Here is a 24073-nt window from a genome sequence, read left to right as displayed (position 1 = left end):
GCCTGTTCCCGTGAGGGTGCTGGTGGTTGCAGCCTGCCGGCTTCTGCTGACCTCCGTGACTGTCCCTGCACGTGAACGGGGTTCCAGGGTGGTGGGCAGGTGAGGACCAAGACTGTTTACACTAAGCACAGACCATAGGTGTCTCTTCCAAGGAGAGGGGCACCCAGCGATGTGTCGTGAGCTTGGGGAAGGAAAAGAAGAATGCGGAGGGAGTTAAGGAACCAGGAGTGGGTGGGACATGGGGAAGCTCCGGAGCAGGAGAAATAAGTCTCTGCCCACCTTCCCCTGGAGATCAGTGCTCTGCAGGCACTAGCAGCGTCTTCAGCGTCTGATTTCAAGATTTCAACCCACTGTTGCCAAGTGACCTGTGGGTTTCACTAGGATAGGAAGACTTTCTGAAGAAACAGAAAAACCGTACTCTGGGTCTCCGTGTTGAAGTTTATTGTCACTGTGAGTTCTGAAGTAAAGATTCACGGCAGCCAAAATCTCCATTTCAAAGGGGGAAAAACACTGCATTGATTCTGTAAAAATCTATTAGGAACCGAAAGAAGAAAAGGGAGATCCACACACAGATGAGGGCAGGAGTAAGCAGTAAAGGAGAACGAGGCTGAGTCACATCTACTCGGGGACTTAGAACACCCAGCCTCAGTGGCTGGTGAAGCCCCGTGGAGACAGCCTGGCTGCAGTCCCAAAGGAGAGGCCTGGGCAGAGCGTCCTCCCCTCAGGAGGGATTTCCCACTGAGCATCCCCACAGGGGCCGTAGTTCTAGGGCAGTTGACGGGGTCTGGAGTTAAACATTTGTCTGCATCCGCGCAGTTTGGAGTGAGCTGCATTTCGTGTTACCACGTCTCTGCCTCTTCCGGGAGCCCGGGCTGTGTGTGTTTGCCTCCATCCGGGGTCCGTTCCGGGGGCCCGGCCCAGCCTGGAGCAGGAGGGGATGGGAGGTAAGACTTCCAGCTCTTGGCGTCCAGACCAGATGGGCCCGTTCTGACCTGGAGGCCAGTTGAGGGCCACTAACAAGGGTCCCGAGGTCACTTATGCTACACGAGTCTCACACACAACACTGTTGAGCCTGCCTGCGTTCATGTGGGTTGGGGTGGAAGGTTGCCGAACAAATCCCAGAAACCTCCAGCCACACAGTACAGTGCTGGAGTTTCTGTGGGTGGTGTCCCCGTGTTTCAGTAGAAAGAGGACTCCTGATGTGTATGGCTGTGGCACAGGAAGGTATGTTGATTCCAAGCTCTGAAAGGCATAGTCTCAGCACTCAGGAGTGAGTTGCCTTGGAAGGAAGCTCAGACAGGAAGATGAGCAGGAGTCAGGAATCCCTCTTCCTTAGAAGAAGAGTTACTCTGTCCATTGTTATGTCCTCTCCCTCCTGAAATGCGATTTTTAGACTGACTAATGTTCAGCTCTCAAGGATCCTAACACGTGCTCACTGTCCCTCACGGTGTTTTCTGAGTCCTCTTCCATCTCTAGATAGATCCCATCTATGAACCACTGACATCAAACTTGTGAAGCATTTCCATTTGGGGTTGAGTCGTTGGACTTCATGTGCAGGTAGGGATTGGAGATGGGGTGAGTACTACGGTTTCAGTGAGGTAGGGTAGCAGGGATTTTCTGGGGACCAAAGCAGAATGCCCTGTCAACTCTGAGTAGGGACAAGTTAATGTGCAGGAATCACTGGGAAATCCTGGAAAATAAGATTGCTAATGGAAAGTTTGATCTCCCTGACTTCATAATGCATTCCAGCCCTACAAAGTGAGCCTGTGTGGATCTGGCCTCAAAATATTAGTTACTTGGAATAAAGTGGGAGAATGTAGAAATCTACATGATGGGATGGGTTTCACTCTACAATTGCTTTTTAAAAATGAGATTAGGGGTGTCTGGGTGGTTCATTTGGTGATCTCAGGGTCCTGGGATTGAGGCCCGCATTGGGCTCCTTACTTTGTGGGGAATCTGCTTCTCCTTCTCTCTTTCCCACTCTCCCTGCTTGTGCTCTCTCTCTCTCCCCCTAATATTTTTCTTTAAGATTTTATTTATTTAACAGACAGAGATCACAAGTGGGCAGAGAGGCAGGCAGAGATGGGGGGGGGAAGCAGGCTCCCTGCTGAGCAGAGAACCCGATGGGGGCTCGATCCCAGCAACCTGGGATCATGACCTGAGGTGAAGGCAATGTACAATAACAGAGCCCGGCAGGCGCCCCTGTATGTGTCTTTAAAGCTGAAGTGCGTCTTCTGATGGTGTTGTTTGGGTATTGCTTTTGGTGCAGCTACCCACTCTTTCTATTACAGAATTTAGTCCGCTCACGTCTTTGGTAACTGCTGGATGGGTTTACTGATGCCATCTCATTTGTTCTCGTCTAGATAAGAGAATTGTCTGTGGGTGTTGATGGTTTTCTATAGTGCTGTGCTTTGATCCTGTCTTTGTATCTTCTGTGTGTCAACTGTTGCTCTGTGGTCACTGGAGACTTCCATAAAACATCTAGATGTGACAGTCTAATGTAAGCTGATAAGCAACTTTACTCCCCTTATGTTTTACATTTTTGATGTTTTCACATTGTGTGCCTTTTAAAAATTATGGTAGCTATAGATATTCTCAGTACTTTTCTCTCTTAATCTTGCTGCTGGAAGTAAGTGGTTAATGTATCACCATAAAATAGGATCGCAGTATTCTGAATTTAGCTATATAACTACATTAAATGCTTATTTTGTTATTTTTAAAAAAGATTTTAGTTATGTATTTGTCTGAGAGAGAGTGAGCATGAACAGGCAGAGAGGAACAGGCAGAGGGAGAGTAAGAAACAGACTCCTCGATGAGCAGAGAGCCCGATGCGGGGCTCCATCCCAGGACCCTGTGATCATGACCTGAGCTGAAGGCAGATACTTAACCGACAGTGCCACCCATGCACACCTATGTTCTTTCAAATCTTGTATTTACTGTATCGTTTCCCATACCTTTTCTATGTGTGGTCCTGCTCTGAACTCAGGTCTCCTCTTGGGGGGTGTGGAATTCCTGATTGTAGGCCTTCTCTTAATACTGCAAGGCTGGGCCAGGTGCTGACAGCCTTCTTTTTGCTTTCCCTAGTGTGCTGTCAAGTGCTCCTGTTTGACTCCCAGTCCTACAGAGTGGGGCCAGTGCTGTCTGCACGCTCTAGCCAGCTGCAAGGCCTCAGTCTGGATGCAGTTGGGAGTGCACTCAGGGAGCTGAGCACCAGGTTTGGAGATGTGTGGGTGATGTGCACTGAGCACTAGGGGGTTCCGAGGGGTCGTGAAGTCTGCAGTGGAGTTAGTAGGATCCACGTCTTTGATACCCTGTAAGACATCTACATGCTCTTCTCACGGGATTCCTGGCCCCAGGTTATGTAGCTCACCCTGGTATTGTAGGGAGTGCAGAAAAGACGTGGGTTTCTTTGGCTAGAGGTCACTCACTCAGATGCTCTCCCTTTCCCCTGTGGGAAAGAATGTGGGCCAGAAATGCTGTCTCACAGCACTAAGGCATGCCCTTTTTGGGGAACGGGGATCCAGGTAAAGTGAAACTGTTACTCTTGCCCTTTTTAATGCACCTGGTCTTCAGCGATCTTCCACTTGCTCCAGCCGTGTGCTGGACCTCCATCAGAAGGCAGCCGCACTGGTTTGTATGGTTGACATAATGGGGGATTAACATAAACACAGTACCAAGAAACTAAATTAGGAAAGGGCAGATAACCAAACCAGGTTCCCATGAGAAGGTATCAGACTTTTAATGTGATTCCAACTTGTAAACTGTGGCGATTTTTTTTTCTTATATAAATAGTTACTGTTTTCAAAATTCTGACAAATATATTATGCATTAAACTTAGAGATGAATCATTCTTTGGTCTGAAGTATGTCCAGGTGAATTATTTCCGTTTTGGCCCCGAATAGCTCGCATTGGACCAACTAACCAGTGGCAGCGGTGAACCCTTCATGAAGGACGCAAGCAACTGCCCTGTGGCACTGCAGTGTAGCCTCTTTGGGTGACATGACATGACCTGAGGAGAGGGAAGCCCGCCGATGTGGTCATCATATTCACACCGGCTTCTTCTACTGAAGCACCTGGAAATGAACACCACAGAAGGACAGTCCGGAGAAGTAGGCAGCTTGTCCTGACTGAAACAAAATCAACTGGAAATTGGTTCAAGTGAAATACTGAGGCTTCTGCTTCCAGATAAGTTGTTGAGTAGAGACAAGACAGACAACAGGAAATTAAAGATTCAATCAAATAAAAATTGTACTGTTTTAAATTCAGAGACTTGTGAAATCAGAGAGGACTGTAAGAACCATGAAGAGACCATCCGATTTCCACAAGTCTGGGAATTTGCTTTGTATAGAAACTGAAAATCATGGGCAAAAAAACACTATGAGGAAATAGCAAGTAGATGGATATATAAACATGTGGACTGACATAGGCTGATAGAAATATAGAGAATCTCCAATCCTGGGATCCTTTTCCCCATAGGTTTTTAGGTGGGGATAAGGAGGAAAAGCATTTTGTCTTCTCAGTTTATAGTACTTTGGGAGGTGTCTTCATAAATCTAGAGGAACAACCCGGAAGACATTAATGTCTTGAGTGAAATCAAAACTCCTGCCTATCCCGAGCATATTTCAGCTCCTGGATGGAAGAAGTGATGTTTCCTCACTTGAAGAGAATAATAAACTCGTCTGGGTAAAACCACATCAACGTAAGTCTCCTCCTCTTTTTAAGACAATGTGCAAAGTTAAAAAATACAAAAACATCTTTGCAAAGCAGCAGGAAAGGTGATGGAACAAATTCTCATGTATCTTTGGAGTTAGGAGGAAAATGTGTAATATTACTACACAAAACAGAAGTTATAAGAAACACAAGAAGATGGAGAAACTCAATAGTTCTAGGTTTGGGAAGCACTGTTCTGTTGGTGATGTTAACAGGTTATTTTAAGACTTTAAACACAGCAAGCAAATTAGGGTGAGGAAACATCAATAAACACACCAATAATTTCTTCAAACCTAAGGAGAGAGTTGAAGCAGGGACTGAAAAGGGCATTGATCCTCACTCATAACAGTATAAATTAATTATAAGCACCTGTATTCTCCTTTTTGCCATGTGTGAACAAGGATGCCTAAGCACGTTCAAGCGAGTAGGATCAGTGACTTGGCCTGTTACCTGGTGTCTCCCGGCTTTCTGCATTTGCCTGTGGGGGGGACCTGGGATGCAGAGGTCTCCTCAGTTGGGTGACTTGTGCATTTGTGGCTGCATGACAGGGATACGGGCAAGGCCAGCTTGTCTCTGCTGCTGCTGCTTTCAGCTGTGCCAAACCGGTGTTTGCATTAGTAGAGGGACTGCTTTGTCACTACAGACAGTACTGTTAGGTCAGGCAATTTAGGCTTTCTGCACACAGGATACTCCAAATGTCCTCAATCTTTATCATGTCCTAGTTCTCATTGAACACAGCCCTTTGGCAACAAAATTCTCCTGTCTTCCTAGGAATGTCCCCCCCCCCTTATTTGTTTTAGCAGACTTCTGCATGCCAGATGTGTTGCTGAATGAATGAGTGCATGGTGATTACAGGTCTAGAGACTCTGCTGCACAATTTGCTTATTTAAAGGATAAAGCAAAGTATTTCTGCATTAATTACAGACCTGTTTTCTCTGACATGCCACTTCTCCATTTTGTTCGACAGAACTGTGGGTGAAGATTCTTCCATACTCCATTTATATTCTTCCATGTCAGTCCATTATGTGAAGGTTTGGTCACACAGGTGTGACCCACATGCACATTCTCTCCACTTGGGATTACCTTCAGTTGAGTGAAGTAATAAGGATGGAAAAATGCTCTCCCACACCGATTATAAACCTAGTGTTTCTTGAGTGTTTGAGCTCTCAAGAGTGTTTATAGTTTGAAGCTATAGGTGGTGAATCGTCTACACTGATTATTTTTACATGTATTTTCTCATGTTGTTTAAGGTTAAAATATTTACTGAAGGCTTTCCCACATACATAACATTTATATGGTTTCTCTCCAGTGTGGATTCTCTTATGCAATCTAAAGTTATAGCTTCTATTGAAGGCTTTCCCACATACACTGCATTTGTATGGTTTCTCACCGGTGTGAGTTCTCTCGTGTCGTCTAAGGACAGAAGAGTGATTGAAAGCTTTCCCACATAGGTGACATTCGTATGGTTTTTCTCCAGTGTGAGTTCTCTCATGTCTTTTAAGGACAGAAGAATCAGTAAAGGCTTTCCAACAGAGGTGACATTCATACGGTTTCTCTCCAGTGTGGGTTCTCTCATGTCGTCTAAGGACAGAAGATTCAGTGAAAGCTTTCCCACATAGATGACATTCATAGGGTTTCTCTCCAGTGTGAGTTCTCTCGTGTTTTCTAAGGTGAGAACAGTGAGTGAATGCCTTCCCACAGAGATGACACTCATATGGTTTCTCTCCATTATGAGTTCGCTCATGTTGTCTAAGGTACGAAGTTTTACTGAATGTCTTCCCGCATAGATGGCACCCATATGGTTTCTCTCCAAAGTGAGTTCTTTCATGTTTGTTAAGGTCAGAACAGTGAGTGAAGGCTTTCCCACATAGATGGCATTCATGGGGTTTTTTCCTTGTGTGAATCATCTCGTGTCGCCGAAGGTTATAACTCTTACTGAAGGCTTTCCCACATAGATGACATCCATATGATTTCTCTCCAGTGTGAATTCTCTCATGTTTTCTAAGGTCAGAACAATGAGTGAAGGCCTTCCCACACAGATGACATCCATGTGGTTTCACTCCAGTGTGAATCATCTCATGTCGCCTCAGGTTAGAACTTTTTCCAAAGGCTTTCCCACATTCATGACATTCAAATGTTTTCTCTCCATTCTGAGTAGTAATGGTTTGTCTATGGGCAGAGCTTTGAATAAAGGTGTTCCCATGCTGATGACATTCATGTGATTTACTTGTAGTGTGACTCTGCTTATGTGTATTAAACGATGGGAAACGACTGCTGTCTTTTCCACATTCTTTGCTGATACAGGGATTCTTTCCCATTTTAGGTACCACATATTGAGTCCATGTTAGTATTTCAGTTAAATTTTCTCCAAAATCATTGCATTCAAAAGGATCCTCTTGAGTGTGAGATCTCTGCTATTCAAAAGGAAATGAGAGACTGTTGAAAAAGTTCCTCAAATTTATTCCTTCCTTCCTTCATCTACATATAAATTCTACAGTCATCATTCAGGGACATGTCCTACAACACTGTCTACATTAGTTACATAAACATGTATGTATTCCTCTCCAGGAAGCATAGAAATTTTCTCTTTTTAGCAGCCCAAATGCAGAGATATCTGATTAAAGACAATGTTTCAAAACAATACTGTGTTTCAGGTGTTAGGTATGTAAGTTATGATCACGCAGCTGTCTGTTTACAAGACCTTAGGTTATGGTTTTGACTTCAGATTAATTTCTTCCCTAAAATCAAACTAACCAAAACTTCTTGCTGTGAAAACCCTTGATTCCAGCTTAAATTATGATTGGGTAATGGTGCCCAATTCCTTCCTTATTCAATACCCATATCTCTCAAAGCACAGGTTCATCCCCTTGAGGCTTACCGTTGCACTGACTAATGCTGTGTCCTTCTTGCAGACATGTTGCATGAATATCATTTCTTGTTTTTTAAGATCATCTTCTCTATCTGAAATGATTGGGGAAAAAATTGCGATAGTGACATTGACAGAATTAAAATGCTGAAGACACTAAATGTTCATGGAATGTATTTTGAATACTGATACAGAGATGGGAAAGAATGTCAAATTAAGGAATACCACAAGGAGAAGAAACACATAGAACATCAACAGTTGACATTTTCAGGACTGAAAGATGAGAAAAATAAGATGGAGATGGCAAGCTGGGGAGGAAAAGAAAGGGAAAATCTTCACAGAAGAGAATCATGGAAAGGGACATCTGGTGTATTTTAACTTCAATAGTACATAACTATTACCTTCCCAAAGACAGAACAGAAATTGACACCTGTTAAATATAATGACAATATCTAAACAAATTTCCCCCTATCATATTGTCGATCTTTTTAAAAAGCAGCTAAGTTTCATTTGATGATTCTTAGGGCCTACTCACTCACTTAGTAGCTCTTAAGGTAGCTTACCCAGACTCTGGCATTGCAGCAAACCTAGCCCTTCTTGTGAAAGGTGCTCTCCTGGTTCCAAGTGGGAAATCGTATCAGATTTGTAGAGCTGTCTGCCTGTTCATAGAAAAAAGAGAATTGAATTTTGACTTCTGTGTAGGACATGGCATAATCATCAATGTAGGGCCAAATAATGGGAAAGAATGAGGTAACCTCTGAAAGTCCTCTCCGGTAAGAGTATGTTGAAAACAACATGGATAGTCCTTCACCAACAGAAGGTTAACTCTTGACCTTTCCCAAAGACTTTAAGGACCTGTCATTATTGATGCCTAACTAAGTTCAGAGACCAACTGTGCAATCTTCAATATTTTAACACAGTGAGAAGATATAAGTTCTCACAGTGTTTGAATATTATATCATAAATGAACCCAATAAATAAAACTCCACCAGAAAAAATCTAGATTCTGCATGGAAAACCACTTATCTGTTTTTTGTTTTGTTTTGTTTTTGTTTTTGTTTTACTTAAGATTTATTTATTTTAGAGAGACCCAGGGTGGGGGAGGGGAAGAGGGCGAGAGAAACTTAAGCAGATTCTGCACTGAGCATGGAGCCACTTTATTGTTCAATCCCACGACTCCGCGGAGATCATGACCTGACCTGAAATAGAGTTGGACCAGCTGTGCTACCCAGGTGCTCCTGGTTTTGTTTTGTTTTTTTTTTTTTTAAATACCCATGGTCTGATCAGTCCCCACAGGAAAAAAAAATTTTTTTTAAAAGTCAATGTATTTACTTACCAATTCAAAAATAATGAATTCCCACCACTGTTTGGGTGTTGTGGAGATTGAGTAGCAAGAAAGACATGAAACTGTGTGAGGAAAATTACATTCTAGTGGGATGACAAATCAAAGTACAATGTGAAGATTGTTGTGAGGCAGTTGTAAGAAGGACAGTTTTCAGTGAGAAATGAGGAGTCTTAGCCACACAGCTGTTGAGTGAATGAGTGAATAGAAATATACGTACAGTGGAATTTTGATTGGAATGGCATTAAAAGTATAGATTGCTCTAGACAGTATAGACATTTTAACAATGTTTATTCTTCCGATCCAAGAGCATGGAATGGTCTTCCATCTTTTTGTGTCTTCTTCAATTTCTTTCATGAGTGTTCTGTAGTTCCTCGAGTACAGATCCTTTACCTCTTTGGCTAGGTTTATTCCCAGGTATCTTATGGTTCTTGGTGCTATAGTAAATGGAATCGATTCTCTAATTTCCCTTTTTGTATTTTCATTGTTAGTGTATAAGAAAGCCACTGATTTCTGTACATTGACTTTGTATCCTGCCACATTACTGAATTGTTTTATGAGTTCTAGTAGTTTGGGGGTGGAGTCTTTTGGGTTTTCCATATAAAGAACCATGTCATCTGCGAAGAGAGAGAGTTGGACTTCTTCATTGCCAATTTGGATACCTTTTATTTCTCTTTGTTGTCTGATTGCTGTTGCTAGGACTTCTAATACTATGTTGAAGAAGAGTGGTGAGAGTGGGCATCCTTGTCGTGTTCCTGATCTCAACGGGAAGGCTGCAAGCTTTTTCCCATTGAGGATGACATTTGCTGTGGGTTTTTCATAGATAGATTTGATGAAGTTCAGCAATGTTCCCTCTATCCCTATATTTTGAAGTGTTTTAATGAGGAACGGAGGCTGGATTTTGTCAAATGCTTTTTCTGCATCAATTGAGAGGACCATGTGGTTCTTCTCTCTTCTCATATTAATTTGTTCTATCACATTGATTGATTTGCGAATGTTGAACCATCCTTGTAGCCCAGGAATGAATCCCACCTGGTCATGGTGGATAATCTTTTTAATGTGCTGTTGGATCCTGTTTGCTAGGATCTTGTTGAGAATCTTAGCATCCATATTCATCAGTGATATTGGTCTGAAATTCTCCTTTTTGGTAGGGTCTTTGCCTGGTTTGGGGATCAGGGTAATGCTGGCTTCATAGAAAGAGTCTGGAAGTTTTCCTTCTGCTTCAATTTTTTGAAACAGCTTCAGGAGAATAGGTGTTATTTCTTCTTTGAAAGTTTGGTAGAATTCCCCAGGGAATCCATCAGGTCCTAATGCCATTCCAATCAAAATTCCACTGGTATTCTTCAAAGAGGTGGAGCAAATAATCCAAAAATTTGTATGGAACCAGAAGAGACCCCGAATCGCTAAGGAAATGTTGAATAACAAAAATAAAACTAGGGGCATCACGTTACCTGATTTCAAGCTTTACTACAAAGCTGTGATCACCAAGACAGCATGGTACTGGCATAAAAACAGACACATAGACCAGTGAAACAGAGTAGAGAGCCCAGATATGGACCCTCAACGCTATGGTCAGTTATTCTTCGACAAAGCAGGAAAAAATATACAGTGGAAAAAAGACAGTCTCTTCAATAAATGGTGCTGGGAAAACTGGACAGCTATATGTAGAAGAATGAAACTTGACCATTCTCTTACACCATACACAAAGATAAACTCAAAATGGATAAAAGACCTCAACGTGAGACAGGAATCCATCAGAATCCTAGAGGAGAACATAGGCAGTAATCTCTTCGCTATCAGCCACAGCAACTTCTTTCAAGATATGTCTCCAAAGGCAAAGGAAACAAAAGCCAAAATAAACTTTTGGGAGTTCACCAAAATCAAAAGCTTCTGCACAGCAAAGGAAACAGTCAAGAAAACAAAGAGGCAACCCACGGAAGGGGAGAAGATATTTGCAAATGACAGTACAGACAAAAGATTGATATCCAGGACCTATAAAGAACTCCTCAAACTCAACACACACAAAACAGATAATCATATCAAAAAATGGGCAGAAGATATGAACAGACACTTCTCCAATGAAGACATACAAATGGCTATCAGACACATGAAAAAATGTTCATCATCACTAGCCATCAGGGAGATTCAAATTAGAACCACATTGAGATATCACCTTACACCAGTTAGAATAACCAGAATTAGCAAGACAGGACACAACATGTGTTGGAGGGGATGTGGAGAAAGGGGAACCCTCTTCCACTGTTGGTGGGAATGCAAGTTGGTGCAGCCTCTTTGGAGAACAGTGTGGAGATTCCTCAAGAAATTAAAAATAGAACTTCCCTATGACCCTGCCATTGCACTACTGGGTATTTACCCCAAAGATACAGATGGAGTGAAAAGAAGGGCCATCTCTACCCCAATGTTTATAGCAGCAATGGCCATGGTTGCCAAACTGTGGAAAGAACCAAGATGCCCTTCAACGGACGAATGGATAAGGAAGATATGGTCCATATACACTATGGAGTATTATGCCTCCATCAGAAAGGATGAATACCCAACTTTTGTAGCAACATGGATGGGACTGGAAGAGATGATGCTGAGTGAAATAAGTCAAGCAGAGAGAGTCGATTATCATATGGTTTCACTTATTTGTGGAACATAACAAATAGCATGGAGGAGATGGGGAGTTAGGAGAAGGCATTTGGGGGAAATTGGAAGGGGAGGTGAACAATGAGAGACTATGGACTCTGAAAAACAATCTGAAGGGTTTGAAGAGGTGGGGGGAATGGGAGGTTGGGGGAACCGGGTGGTGGGTCTTAGGGCATGGACTGCATGGAGCACTGGGTGTGGTACAAAAACAATGAATACTGTTATGCTGAAAAAAAAAAAAAAAAGAAATATACGTACATACGTACATAGTAAACACTAAGAGACTCACCAATTGAGACGAGGTGACTGATGTTCTCCAGCATCACATCTCTGAAGAGTTTTCTCTGGGACCTGTCCAGCAGGGTCCACTCTTCCTGAGTAAAGTCTACAGCTACATCCTCAAACGTCACTGATTCCTAGAAGATTATGGACGTTTTCAGACAGGACCATCCCTGCCAATATTCAGGGGCATATGGTACAGACAACCGCACTAAGGAAGTGGGGGCTGCACGTACAGAAAGCTCAAACAGAATGCTGGGTTCAGTCATCATTTTCAGTGCACACCTGGACATCTGACTTTCAGATATACCCAGACACATTCACAATACATACATTTCATTATGGAGATATAGAATGAGGTGTGATCTAACCTGTGGGTTTTGCAATAAACTTGTAATTGAGACTTCCAGATAATGAGTATAACAGTCTCTCTGGAACACTTAAAACTAAAACACTATTTCCCACCAATTTCAAGTAAATCTATGGACTCATGACACACCCTGCCACTTTTAAAGTACTTTGACAAGATTATTCCCCTATACGAGCTCAGTTTCATCATCTATGATATGGTGTAATGACCTTTTATGAGTTCTTAAAGATCCAATGACATAGTAAATGCTAACAGCAAACATTTAAATGCAACTTCTAGTTTTACTATCTAATAACTACCAGAGTATTGAAGCAATGTCCATAATTCTGTAAAACTGAACAGAATCCACACAGGATATGAGCTCAGCAGCACATCCTTTAATCTTCACATAACAGGTGTTCATTATAAAGCATAAAGATAAATGGTTCATTATAAAGCATAAGGATAAATGGCTCATGAGCATGAGTCAGAGGCTGAGACTTCCCTAAGGAAGGATAGTAGCGTCCGGACTCCTCCTATTGCCTGAGGCCCTCCAGGGATCTGTTATCATCATGCTTTTCTTTATCTCTTCCCCTGGCTCACTATGCTTAAGCCACTTTACTGTTCCTGTCTCTTAAGCTCATCGAAAATTCCCGGGGGTCCTTGGGTTTCATTTTACCTCCTATACTCCTTTTCCTGAATTATACTCAAAGTTAAGAAAACAATATTCCCTATACATTCTTTCCAGTTACCAAATTTGAACTAAGGGAAATTATAAAGAGGGCAATAAAATCAGGATTTGGGACAAAGGAAGTAATGACTTTTAGTTTTCTCTTTTATAAGCTTCAAAAAGTACAAACACATTCTATCAAAACTTTTAAGAGGTTTAAATTGGGGGAAAGAAAGGAGGACTCCTCCTTGGCTTCTCTGGCATGACCGTCATTCATTTTCCCTCAGTATTAATCAGCAACAACCTCCCCTCCCCCCGGCACATATAATACTGCATTGACAGAGCTCACATGTGGGAACATCTGACTTTCTACTGGACTGTAAAGTTATGCTCCTTTTTCATCTCTATCACCTGTACTGACCTGAATCCTAAGCCCACTACAGTTAATAAAATGGTTAACAAGTGCATTTTTGGTGCCAACTAGGGCATGGGATGGCTATGAAAAAAGAACTTCTCTCATGTCTCCTGAAAATGTAGGGCATTAACTGAATCTGACACCTCAGCATAACATTGGGAAAGAGATTACCACATGATGAGTCCTTGACCAAACATGACCATTCCACAGTTCTTGGAAAGCTTGAAAAACTTGAGTGTACTTAGAACATGAATGCCTGTGGGATTTATGTCCACACGATGGCAACAGACACCCTATTTCAGTAGGAAGAATAACTCCCTACTCACTTGTGAGTCCATTCTTAGTAGCTCAGTTGCCAAGTATCTTCTGGGTTTTCACTCATACACAGTCTCTCAGCAACGGGAGGCAAGGCTGAGGAATGAGAAAGGAGCCAATTAAACTATAGCTGCCCACAATGTCCACACCCACTTGTTACGAAGACCCACTCCACCTGGAAGTAATCCCCAGCAGACCAGACAGAAACATGCAGTGCGCTCCAAAGGAAACGGGGAGAAGAGGTCAGCTCTCCAAAGGTAAGGCTCTACTACTGCTTGGAGAGACAACAGCAATACCCTCAATTTAGGAAGAATGTGAAGAGCCAGTTCCCTCCAATTACCAAACAGGATTTCTTGCACCTGCCACATGCGGAAGCACTGTGAAATTTCCCAGACTTAGGTATTAGCTTGTTTATTAGCAGTTTCCCTAACTCCTCAGCTCTCTGGTGTCTCAACTCCATCCCTATACTTCCCTGTCCAGCCCTCTGGATACACATATCATCCATCATTGTCTCCACCAAAATTGGCCTTTAGATTTGTTCTGAATGGGTTTGGTTATGAAGCAAGATCGTTAAGTATGAATTTTATGGGGGTGACCGGGTGCTTCAGTTGGTTGGGCATCTGACTTTGGCTCAGGTCATCATCCCAGCTTCCTGGGACCAAACCCCACATCACCAGGCCTCCCTGCTCAGTGGGGAGTCTGCTCCTCCTTCTCCTTCTGCCCCTCCCCCTGCTCATGCTCTCTTTAATGAATAATCTTAAAAAGAAAAAGAACGTATTTAATGGTAAGATTAATCAATTAAGTGACTTACTTCATTTTGAGGGTCAAAGGCACCCACCTTACAAATTTACCCCTTAAAATCCCCTGCATCAGAAAATTGCAGGAATATGTGGGTTACAGCAGAACTCATGTCTAACAATCTTTATGGGGTAGTACTTCCAGAAATTAAAGAATGAAAGGATTTTAGGAGGACGTTTATTTACTCCAGCTGAAGTTTTAGAAATTTAGCTGAAATCTGCATTAGCTGAAACTTCCCTGAATTTCGATGTTTGATTTTGTGTATTTGCCTGTGAAAGCATTTATAAATTTTAACTCCTCCCCTAAAACATCCATAGGAAGTAAGTGTATTTCATGGACAGGTAATAATAATGAGTCATAAACAGCAGTAGTTTAACTTACCCATTTGTATCTCATGTCAAGAAAAGATAAAGTTTTATTTTATGTGATTCTGTGCTTGGGAGATAAACATAATTTGTTCGTTTCTTCCTCAAAAGAATTCTGCTAATTATGGTTTTGTTAACTAATTTAATAAATGCCATCATTGGAGAGGTTCAGGAAACTCCAGTAACATGACAAACTCCATGCACACCGGCACATACATTCACATAAGTGGCCATCAGAACAGTGTTACAGGCAGAATCTGAATTTTCCTTTGCCTTTCTCCCACTCTCAAATTTTAGGGATTACACATCACACCTACATTTTACCCGGAATAGTACCCCTAACATTAACCATGAGAGACCCCACCCTGTGTTTACAACCTACTGTCCTTGCTTTTTCAAGAATTTATTCCTGCGTTCACATTCTGTATGGCGTGAGAACCACTGCACTGCCCCAATTCCCAGACATCAGCCTCCAGCCTGCCTCATTTTTTACTACCCAGTTTAATTCAGTTATTCATCACCATAGGTATTTACCCGGCTAATGCTATTTATCTTTTTTACTATATCTGCTGATCGAGGGTCCAACGGAAGGTGACTCCACATACCTGCCTATCCCATGACCGTATGTGGCAACACAGGACTAAGACACGGACCCTCCTGTATACGTCAAGTCACAACTCGCAGTGGCTTCCAAATGTATCCGGCAACACCATTCTTGTTCGGTAACTAATGAATCTTCCATGCTCCTTAAATATTTCAAACCTCCATGCCTTTGAACTCACACATTCTGATTTCTGCCCTCATTTTCCAAAAAATGAGTTTTCCTACTAAGTAAATGAATTATCTAACCTGACAGATTATTCCTTATTTTTCTTTTTGACAGATTCTTTCCAGAGTGAGTGATCACTGTAAGCACTGATTTTACTATAAAGAGGATATTTTTTCCATTTTATTTTATTGTGCCAAATACACCCAATGTAACATTTACCATCCTAATCTTTTTTTTTTTTTTTTTTTTAGATTTTATTTTTCAAGTAATCTCTATACCCAACGTGCCCTGAGATCAAGACTCACATGCTCCACTGACTGACACAACCGGGCATCCTCCACCCTTGTCACTGTAAAATGTACAGTCCAGTGATGTCAATACATTCATAAGTGCACTTATCACCACCATCTGTCTCCAGAACTCTCCATCTTCTAAACCATTAAACAACTCCCATTCCTCTTCCCACCCTCACCCTCTGACAGTCATGGAATTTCTACTGTGTATCCCTGGATGCTGGGATCATGACCCGAGCTGCCAGAAAGCCCTTAAATAATTTTAAATACCGCAATAATTAGATCACATCAACAGATCATTAGAAAAACATTTGACCTTTCAAAATAATTGAGAATCTTTAAAATTCACGTCAAATAATAGGGAATCCTTCTTGCTAATCAAGAAGATGTCAGGAAACAAACTCAGCAGCAGACAAAGAAGCAGTCCTGCTCACGTAAAGGCTGAGAAGAAGGGGCCGGCCAGGGTTGCCCCTACTCATCACCGCCTGGGACACATGAGTCAGGACAAAGAGAAACATAAAGGAAACACAGATACAGACTCAAGGACCTGGAACTGCAGTCATCCTCAGAAGAGAGGACTTCAAATCCCAAAGAACAGGAGAATGCTTTTTAATGATCAGACCTAGTATGAATATTTTCAGAAGCGGACAGATCTATGCTTAATATGCTCAAGTCAATACTTTGTTTAGTTATAGTAATTCAAAAACAAGCAATCACATAAAAAGTCTCTACTTACAACAACAAAATATTATGGCTCCCATTTGAAATCATCATGTAGACCCATGTAAAAATGTTTTAAGAACTTTTTGAGGACATAAAATGACAAGAATAAAGCCTACCAGACCAATTCTTAAGCTAGAAGACACTGTGACATAAAAACCTCAGTGACTATAGAAATTTGGTACAATCCAAATTTAAAAGTAGCACATAGTATTTCATATAAAAACTGAGAATTACCTTAAAAGTCAATTTTGTGTCAATTTTGATTTTGGGTAACAGTACAGCCAAAACAATTTGGAACAGAAAAAAAATGAAGGTAGGTCAAATTACCTATGAAGATACATTATCTGAAGCTTTAACACAACTTAAGTAGTTAAAATAAAGCAATGTTCAATGATACAATATTAGAAGTAAATGGATTTTTTTTTTTTTAAAGATTTTATTTGACAGAGAGAGACACAGCGAGAGAGGGAACATAAGCAGCAGGAGTGGGAGAGGGAGAAGCAGGCCCCCTGCTGAGCAGGGAGCCCAATGCGGGGCTCGAACCCAGGACCCTGGGATCATGATCTGAGCTGAAGGCAGCCGCCCAATGACTGAGCCACCCAGGTGCCCCTGAATATGATATTTTTTAATGTGAAATAGGTGATGCCTTCCTTTCACAGGAAAAATACAAAGGAAAGGGCATGAAGAAAGATTTTGGTTTCAATGCATAAACATTGTAAGAACAAAGTAGGTGTCTGAGTATGTATGATTAAACTACAAAATAAAAAAATAGTATGTAAATGCACATGAAAAAGGAATTAGAAAAACATTTAGTAACTCTAAAAAAATAAAATACATTCAGTCTCTTTTAAGTAATTAGAAAATGGAAATAAAGAGTTGTCATTTCATCCAAATCTACATGTTGTATGCACATAATGAAATCCTGGCTCTTGCAGGGGGAAACTTCATGAGTTGGTCATGGGTAAAGATTTCTTTGCAATTTCTGGGAGCCATCAGGCCAGAATCTATCATAACACGAAAGGTGCCATCTCTAGGTCCAGCAAACTCCTGACTTACGCAGACTGTAGGGACCCTCAGAAGCCTGTGGAGGGCTGTATTCCTTATGATCTATCAACAGTAAAGGCGCGTTGGGATCAATGTATTGTGAACAATGTTAAAATTCTCTTTATGTTTGGCATTTAGGTTGATCTTAAATAGCAACCAGTGAATAAAACACCATGAGTTGAAATGCCACCTCAATTTGTCCTGGCTATCAGCTTGTGATCTCTTCCTTCTATTGTAAATTCCTAATATTTTTAGCTCAAATGCACACATTCACTTTGTTAAGCTTCAAATTCATTATACAACCAGGTATAACAAATCTCCCCTTATTGGTATTCTTTTCCAGGATTGTTCAGGTATTGCTGAGATTAATTTTCTTTAATCCTTGTGTGTAAAGAGCTAATGGTACATCCAGATTTGGTCCTTATACAATACCTACTGGCAAACCTCACTGAGACTGTAGTACCCAGTCCTTGTCTCTAATCACAGACAGATGGAATTGGTCTGCAGTTGGGAGAGTACAGAGGAAAAGCCACGGGTAAATGAGGAAATGTGTTAGGCAGGCTACCTGAGAGTCAGAGATTGGTATGTCCTAAAAACAGCAATTCAGGAAGCAGAATAATCAACAGATAAGTGAACTTTTCCAGAGAAAGAGCCATTCCTGAATCACCATCATTATCATCTTTCTCCTAGTTAGGAAAATGTGCCATTCAGGATTTTGAATAAACTGTGGGGAGGAAATCAGCATGCAGACTAGGTGGTCCTCTGTGGTCTACTAAAGCACCAGGGAAGAGGAATGATAAACTTGCAGATGGAGAAGAACAAGTGTCTGCCCTGTGCTTCACAATGCCCGATTCCTGCTGAAGCCCACCTGTCATCCGATATTCAGGGGAATGGGAGTCTGTGTGACCCTCCCTTTCAAGTCACAATCCTTGCAGTCTCTTGCAGTATAGGCTGAATACAGGATTACCAAGGGAGGATGTGGAGTTCTCCTCCTGTCTCTGTGCTCCCAGGCTCTCCCCCATCTATTAACACTCACTGCACTTTATCCTCCCATCCCAGAACCAAGGTTTACCTCCCCATTGGAGAGATATGTTTGTTCTGTGCTTATTTTAATAATTTTTGGTCTTTCCCTTCCCAAAGGTCTTGTGCTTTGTGTGTGGGTGTTTTGGGATAGGCAGAGATGACAGAAGGAGAGGCCCGGGGAGAGTAAACTATCATTGCATTGGCCTTATGCATGCACTGGAGTTGTGTTCGATAGTGACAAGGCCTGCCCTTCTCACCCCTGCCGCTGAAGGTTCCAGACCCTATTCCAGCCTCCTGAGCAGCAGCAACTTCTCTACTTCATGGTTTTACTCACACTGATTAAAAGCTTTTAATTTCCCTTTTTTCCAGAACATCACATCAATACATCAAAAAAATGTACTGTTGGGGCGCCTGAGTGGCTCAGTTTGTTAGGCCTCTGCCTTCCGCTCAGGTCACGATCTCAGGGTCTTGGGACTGAGTCTTGCATGGGGCTCTCCGCTCATGGGAGAGTCTGCTTCTCCCTCTCCTGCCCCTCGCCCCTGCTGGTGGGGGCTCTGTCTAAATAAATAAAAACTTTAGAACCACATAAAAAAAGAAAGGAAAGTGTTGAATATTAGACTACCTGTTTAAACCTGGTTTTGAATGTGAAGACCTGAGTCCTCAATATATCCAAGAGCTGCACATGGAAACACTGTAGCTGCACAACGAAACACTGTAGCGGCGCACAGAAACGCTGTAGTGACGCACAGAAACGCTGTAGCTGTACACGGAAACACTGTAGCGGTGCACAGAAACGCTGTAGCTGCACACGGAAACACTAGCGGCACACGGAAACGCTGTAGCTGCACTCAGAAACGCTGTAACTGCGCACGGAAACACTGTAGTGATGCACAGAAACGCTGTAGCCGCACACAGAAACGCTGTAGCGGCGCACAGAAACGCTGCAGCTGCATACGGAAACACTGTAGCTGCGCACGGAAACACTGTAGCTGCACACGGAAACGCTGTAGTGACGCACGGAAACGCTGTAGTTGCACACAGAAACGCTGTAGATGCACACGGAAACGCTGTAGTTGCACACGGAAACGCTGTAGCTGCACACGGAAACGCTGTAGCGGCGCACAGAAACACTGTAGAATTATCTGCTAACCAACAAGGAACACTTCTGTATGTAATAAAGACAGGAAAAGCACTGCGGACTCTCGTCTGAATGTGACTTACCTGATTTAACAAGGAGAGCAACTTAGGACTTCACAGCAATGTCCCTTGCACTGCCCGGCGCCAGTGCTGGTCGGTCTCACCCGACTGTCCCTACTCCCTCGCTGCTTTGGCCTCACATGCTGACCTGTGTTCCCCGGGCCACTTCCTCCCTCACGTCCGCTGCTCCTGTCGGAGTCCTCCGTGACCACCCCTCCCGGCCTGCACGCCACTGCGCGGGGAGCCCGCCGTCCCTTCCCGGTCTTTCCTCCTCACCCTGCCGACACGCCGCGCCGCTCTCCGGGACGGAGGCGCTCCCTTCCCAGCGGGACCCGGCACGCGAACACGCCGGCACACGCAGCCCTGGGGCAGGTCTGGGGCGCGGGGACCCGGGCCCGCTCTCCCCCCGCGGCGGGGACTCACGGGCCTCCCCGAGGCGGGGACGGACACCCGGCCGCCGGAGGAGGACGGCGGCGGCATCGGGGAGGACTGGATTCTGTGGAGGCCTCGGGGCGCCTTCGACCGCAAACAGACACGGACTACCGGCCCAGGGAGCGCAGGGCCCGGCGACTCCCCGCGGGTCTGACGGGCGGTTGCGGGGCCTGGGGCACCCGCAGGAGTCCTCGGCCCCGGGGCGTGGAGAACGGAGCCAGGAAGGAACCGACGAGCCCGGGTTTAAACCTCAAAGACCACAATCCACTTACCAGACCAGAACCTTCGCTTCCGGAAATCCTCTTCCGGGTTAGTAGGAAATTACGTAAGGGGCGGGGCCTTTACCCTCGAAGCCAAGGTGGGGCGGGGCCGTGCGGGAGCGCGTCCAGCGTGGGGCGGGGCCGGTGCAGCGGGCGCGGCCCGCCCGGGACGTGGCAGAGGGAGGGTGAGCGGGGACCGAGTGGCCGCGGAGGGGCGGGGCCCGGGCGCGGCCAGCGTGGGTTCTGGGGAAGGCAAGCGCGGCGTACCGCGGCCACAGCGGAGGGGCGGGGCGCGGCCGGCGTGGGGCGGGGCCCGAGGGAGGACTAGGCGGAACCCGGACGGGTCCCCGGCGAAGGGGCGGGGCCGCGGCCGGCGTGGGGCGGGGCCGGGGCCGGCTGCGTTGGGAGGTAGGAAGAGGCGGCCGCACACTCTCCGGTCGGCCCCACGGTCGGTGCCGCGCGCGGTCCGGCTGGCCGCTCCGGTCGGTTGGCGGCTGCTCGGTGTCCGCGGGAGCTGTTGGGGGGCACTTCCAGGTAGGACCGGGAGGCGCGCGGCCTCGTGTCCCGCGTGCGCAGACGCGTCCCGGTTGGGGTGACAGGTGTGAGCGCGGCCCCCGTTGTCTGGGCCGGCGGGGCGCGGCGGCCCGGCGGGGGCGGCCTTGGGGCGGCGGGGTTCTGCGGGGTTCGGCGGGCAGCGGGGCTCTCGGAGTTTTAGGAAAAAAACCAGGAGGCGTGTTAAAGCGCAGTGAAGGGTTCTTTCCTCAGGGTGTGGGGCTCTTTCTGCTTGGGGTGTGGGGACCCCGCAGTGTTGCCGTGGACGGCGGGTGGTTGTGCTCCACTGAGATGCGGTGCGCCACGTGGTAACTCACACCGGGGAGCAGAGTGGGATTCGTGGGCAGCAAGTTACTAGGAGGAAACGTGAGGGTTAGGGTTGGTGAGAAGAGTGACTTGATAGGTTTCTTGCTGAAGGCGGTCTGGGATTGTGGGTTCGTGCAGGGTAAGGACTGCCCGGATACTGTGGGGCCTGAGGACAGGCTCTCCGAAATGTACAGTGACATCGGTTATTTTAAGTAAGAATTACTTAAGAGACAGCCCATGCCAGAAGGACACCCAGACTCTCCTCTTCCTCCCCGGGCACGAAGTAAATCCGCCATGTGGAAGGCTCGTGTACAAAGGAAGCCGATTCAGATTCTGAGCCAGCAGAGCCGTATGCAGACTTCGTTCAAACCGTGAACCTGGTTGATGGCCCCTCCACGCGCACTGTACATCTGCTTTGTGGACGAGTCACCTAAAGGAGAACCGGCTTGTCCTTGAGATGCCCATCAATGCGCCCTGCATTCCTTGATGCTAACCCTAACCCTAAAACTCGTGATTCCGGCAGTGTGTTAACCTGTACGCTTTTGAGTTTTTACAAGATGTGAAAAGTTTATAATGCTCTGGGGCGCGTTCTCTGCGAGGAGCATGTTTCCTGGGCAGCTGGAGTGAAACTCTCTTTTTCCTCAGGTGTCTTTGCTTTGCATCAGCATTTCCTGTTGTAGTCAGCAGGGTTCAGAGCAACTCTGTGGGAAGAGCCGCGTGTTGTCCGGCAACTGCCGACTGGCGCTCGGTGCCCGCCGAGGACCGCTGTGCCCGTCCAGCTTCTCAGCACCTCATGGGCGTGTTGCGTGAGTTCTGACTGATATCCCGACCTCCTCAGCTTGCGGTGACGGGCTCGATGTTTATTCTAGCTGTTGAAGCGTGCTGGTAATGTTCGTTCTCTTTTCTTTCTTTTTTTTTTTCTTCAAAGATTTACTTACTCATTTTAGAGAATGAAAGAGAGTGCGAGCAGGGGATGAGGGAGAGACAGTCTCAAGCAGACTCCCATCTGAGTGTGGAGCCAAATGTGGGCAGATCCTACCCTGAGATCATGACCTGAGCTGGAGCCAGGAGTCAGATGCCCAACAGACTAAGTCCCCCAGATGCCACACTGGTAATGTAATGTTCCTTACGTGGGAATAACCTAGAGGGGTTGGAGTTACTGGGTTGTTTTAACTTTGCATTATACTAATTGATGTTATTGATAAAAGCTTTGAGTAAATTTTCTGGCTAGAAATTTGAAGAACTGAATCATTCAGCTTGGAAGAGAGGGAACATTTGCTGCTTCTGGCCAAATAGCACTTTCAGGAGACCTCCCAGGAGATAGAGCTGGGAAGTCTTTTTTTTTCTTTTCTTTTTTTTTTTTATAAAGATTTTATTTATTTATTTGACAAAGAGACAGAGATCACAAGTAGGCAGAGAAGCAGGCAGAGACAGAGGGGGAAGCAGGCTCCCCGCAGAGCAAAGAGCCCAATGTGGGGGCCGATCCCAGGACCCTGAGGTCATGACCTGAGCTGAAGGCAGAGGCTCAACCCACTGAGCCACCCAGGCATCCAGAGTTGGGAAGTCCTGATTGCTGAGGAAGCCCTAGAGCCCCTAGAGGTAGCCAGTACCAGAGGGGACCGACAGTCCTTAGTGTGAGATGAAGCCTTAAGAGGACCCTGGGAGTGTGGGCCCCTGCACCCTGAAGGCTCTGCCAGTGGGTGGAGTGGGCTAGACCTCCATGTGGCCAGGTGCCCCCCCCACCCCCGACCAGATTCTGACTGTGCATGGGCAGGTGAGGAAGGTGGGGTGAGGTTGGGACCTGGACTGGGCAATGTCTGGCCAAGCTGGGTGACAGGAGGACATTGTTGGGGGATTCATGGCATCTGCCTTTTTCTAAGCCTTAACCTACATAGTTGGGTCTCTCTCTCCTTAGGGCAGACCTGGAAAACTTGGATTTTCCTGCAAGGTCAGGGCCTGCCCACTGACCAGGAAGCTGGCCGAATGTGGCACCTGGGAGCCCATGGTGTGGCCAGTCTGCAGGGTGAGTGACTGTCACCAGTTGAGAGCTGCCGTGTCAGAAAGTTTCAGAGGACAGTTTCCTGCTACCTGGAGGTTATACACACAGAGGTAGACTCTTAATGTGGTGGAAGTTTTTCAGTATTGGCTGCTACATCTGCCTAAATTATGTTCCTGTATTAGAAAAATGCACATATTTCATGCAATGAAATGCTGTAGATACGTGCACTGCCTTTCTGCACAGGACTGTGTGGCTGCTGGGGTATTCTTCACTAAGACAGTTAGGAGATTGGATTCCTAGTAACCCCATGGGCACCCCTTCAGGGGAAGTGAGGTTTGACACCTCAGAGATACTTTGGAATGGGAGGGCTCCTGTCTGGGATGGTGTTGGGGTGGTTCCAGAGTGAATCATGGCACCAGTAACCTGGAGGCCTGGACCGGCCCCACTGCCCTCACGTGGTGAAAGAGGTGCTGGACTTGGCACCCGTGAGCCACAAACCACAGCAAGGCCAGCAGTGTGGGCACAAGGCAGCGTGTGAGAGCGGCCCGTGAGGAGCAGACAGTATCTGCCTAATGTTGTCAGTCATCAGGAACACTGAATGTATTTGCCTCAAGGGCAGAGCTGGAGGAATCTGGTGGGGTGGTGCGGGATGTTCTGGGGACCCTCCAAACAGACCTCTGGGAGCCTTGGGTGTTGAAGGATCCCTGGGCCCAGGGG

At 45.3% G+C, this 24073-nt stretch overlaps 1 protein-coding gene and 1 long non-coding RNA gene across 7 annotated transcripts; one reads left to right on the top strand and one right to left on the bottom strand.

The window, feature by feature from the left end:
- Positions 1 to 3737: 3737 nt before the first annotated feature.
- Positions 3738 to 20543, bottom strand: LOC111144590 (zinc finger protein 596). Of its 6 annotated transcripts, none has more exons than XM_022498960.1 (6): positions 20512 to 20543; positions 13607 to 13691; positions 11857 to 11983; positions 8140 to 8235; positions 7589 to 7671; positions 3738 to 7124 (listed from the first exon to the last, which is right to left on the bottom strand). In XM_022498960.1, the coding sequence occupies exons 2-6, from the start codon at positions 13616 to 13618 to the stop codon at positions 5877 to 5879; spliced, it is 1566 nt and encodes a 521-aa protein (XP_022354668.1). In that variant the 5' UTR covers positions 13619 to 13691; positions 20512 to 20543; the 3' UTR covers positions 3738 to 5876. The 6 variants fall into 6 exon arrangements, with proteins under 6 accessions (XP_022354668.1, XP_022354669.1, XP_022354667.1 ...); XM_022498961.1 differs by lacking the exon at positions 20512 to 20543 and adding an exon at positions 19832 to 20175; XM_022498959.1 differs by lacking the exon at positions 20512 to 20543 and having other exon boundaries at positions 13607 to 14229.
- A 365-nt stretch (positions 20544 to 20908) lies between these two features.
- LOC111144598 lies at positions 20909 to 22315 on the top strand. The gene is made up of 3 exons (XR_002640415.1): positions 20909 to 21033; positions 22003 to 22163; positions 22286 to 22315. It is a non-coding gene; the product is annotated as an uncharacterized LOC111144598 (long non-coding RNA).
- Positions 22316 to 24073: the final 1758 nt, after the last annotated feature.

Source organism: Enhydra lutris, unplaced genomic scaffold (genome assembly GCF_002288905.1).
Source record: "Enhydra lutris kenyoni isolate GAN:26980312 unplaced genomic scaffold, ASM228890v2 scaffoldscaffold11, whole genome shotgun sequence".
Lineage (NCBI taxonomy): Eukaryota > Metazoa > Chordata > Mammalia > Carnivora > Mustelidae > Enhydra > Enhydra lutris.
Note: the sequence above shows the minus strand (reverse complement) of the source record. Positions and strands in the feature narration are given on the sequence as shown.

Coding starts and splice junctions, on each gene's coding strand:
- LOC111144590 (XM_022498963.1), bottom strand. Junction 8,236..11,856: donor CAGTCACCTCGTCTCAATTG/GTGAGTCTCTTA, acceptor TTCTATGAACAG/GCAGACAGCTCTACAAATCT. Junction 7,688..8,146: donor TAGGTTTGCTGCAATGCCAG/AGTCTGGGTAAG, acceptor ATCGCAATTTTT/TCCCCAATCATTTCAGATAG.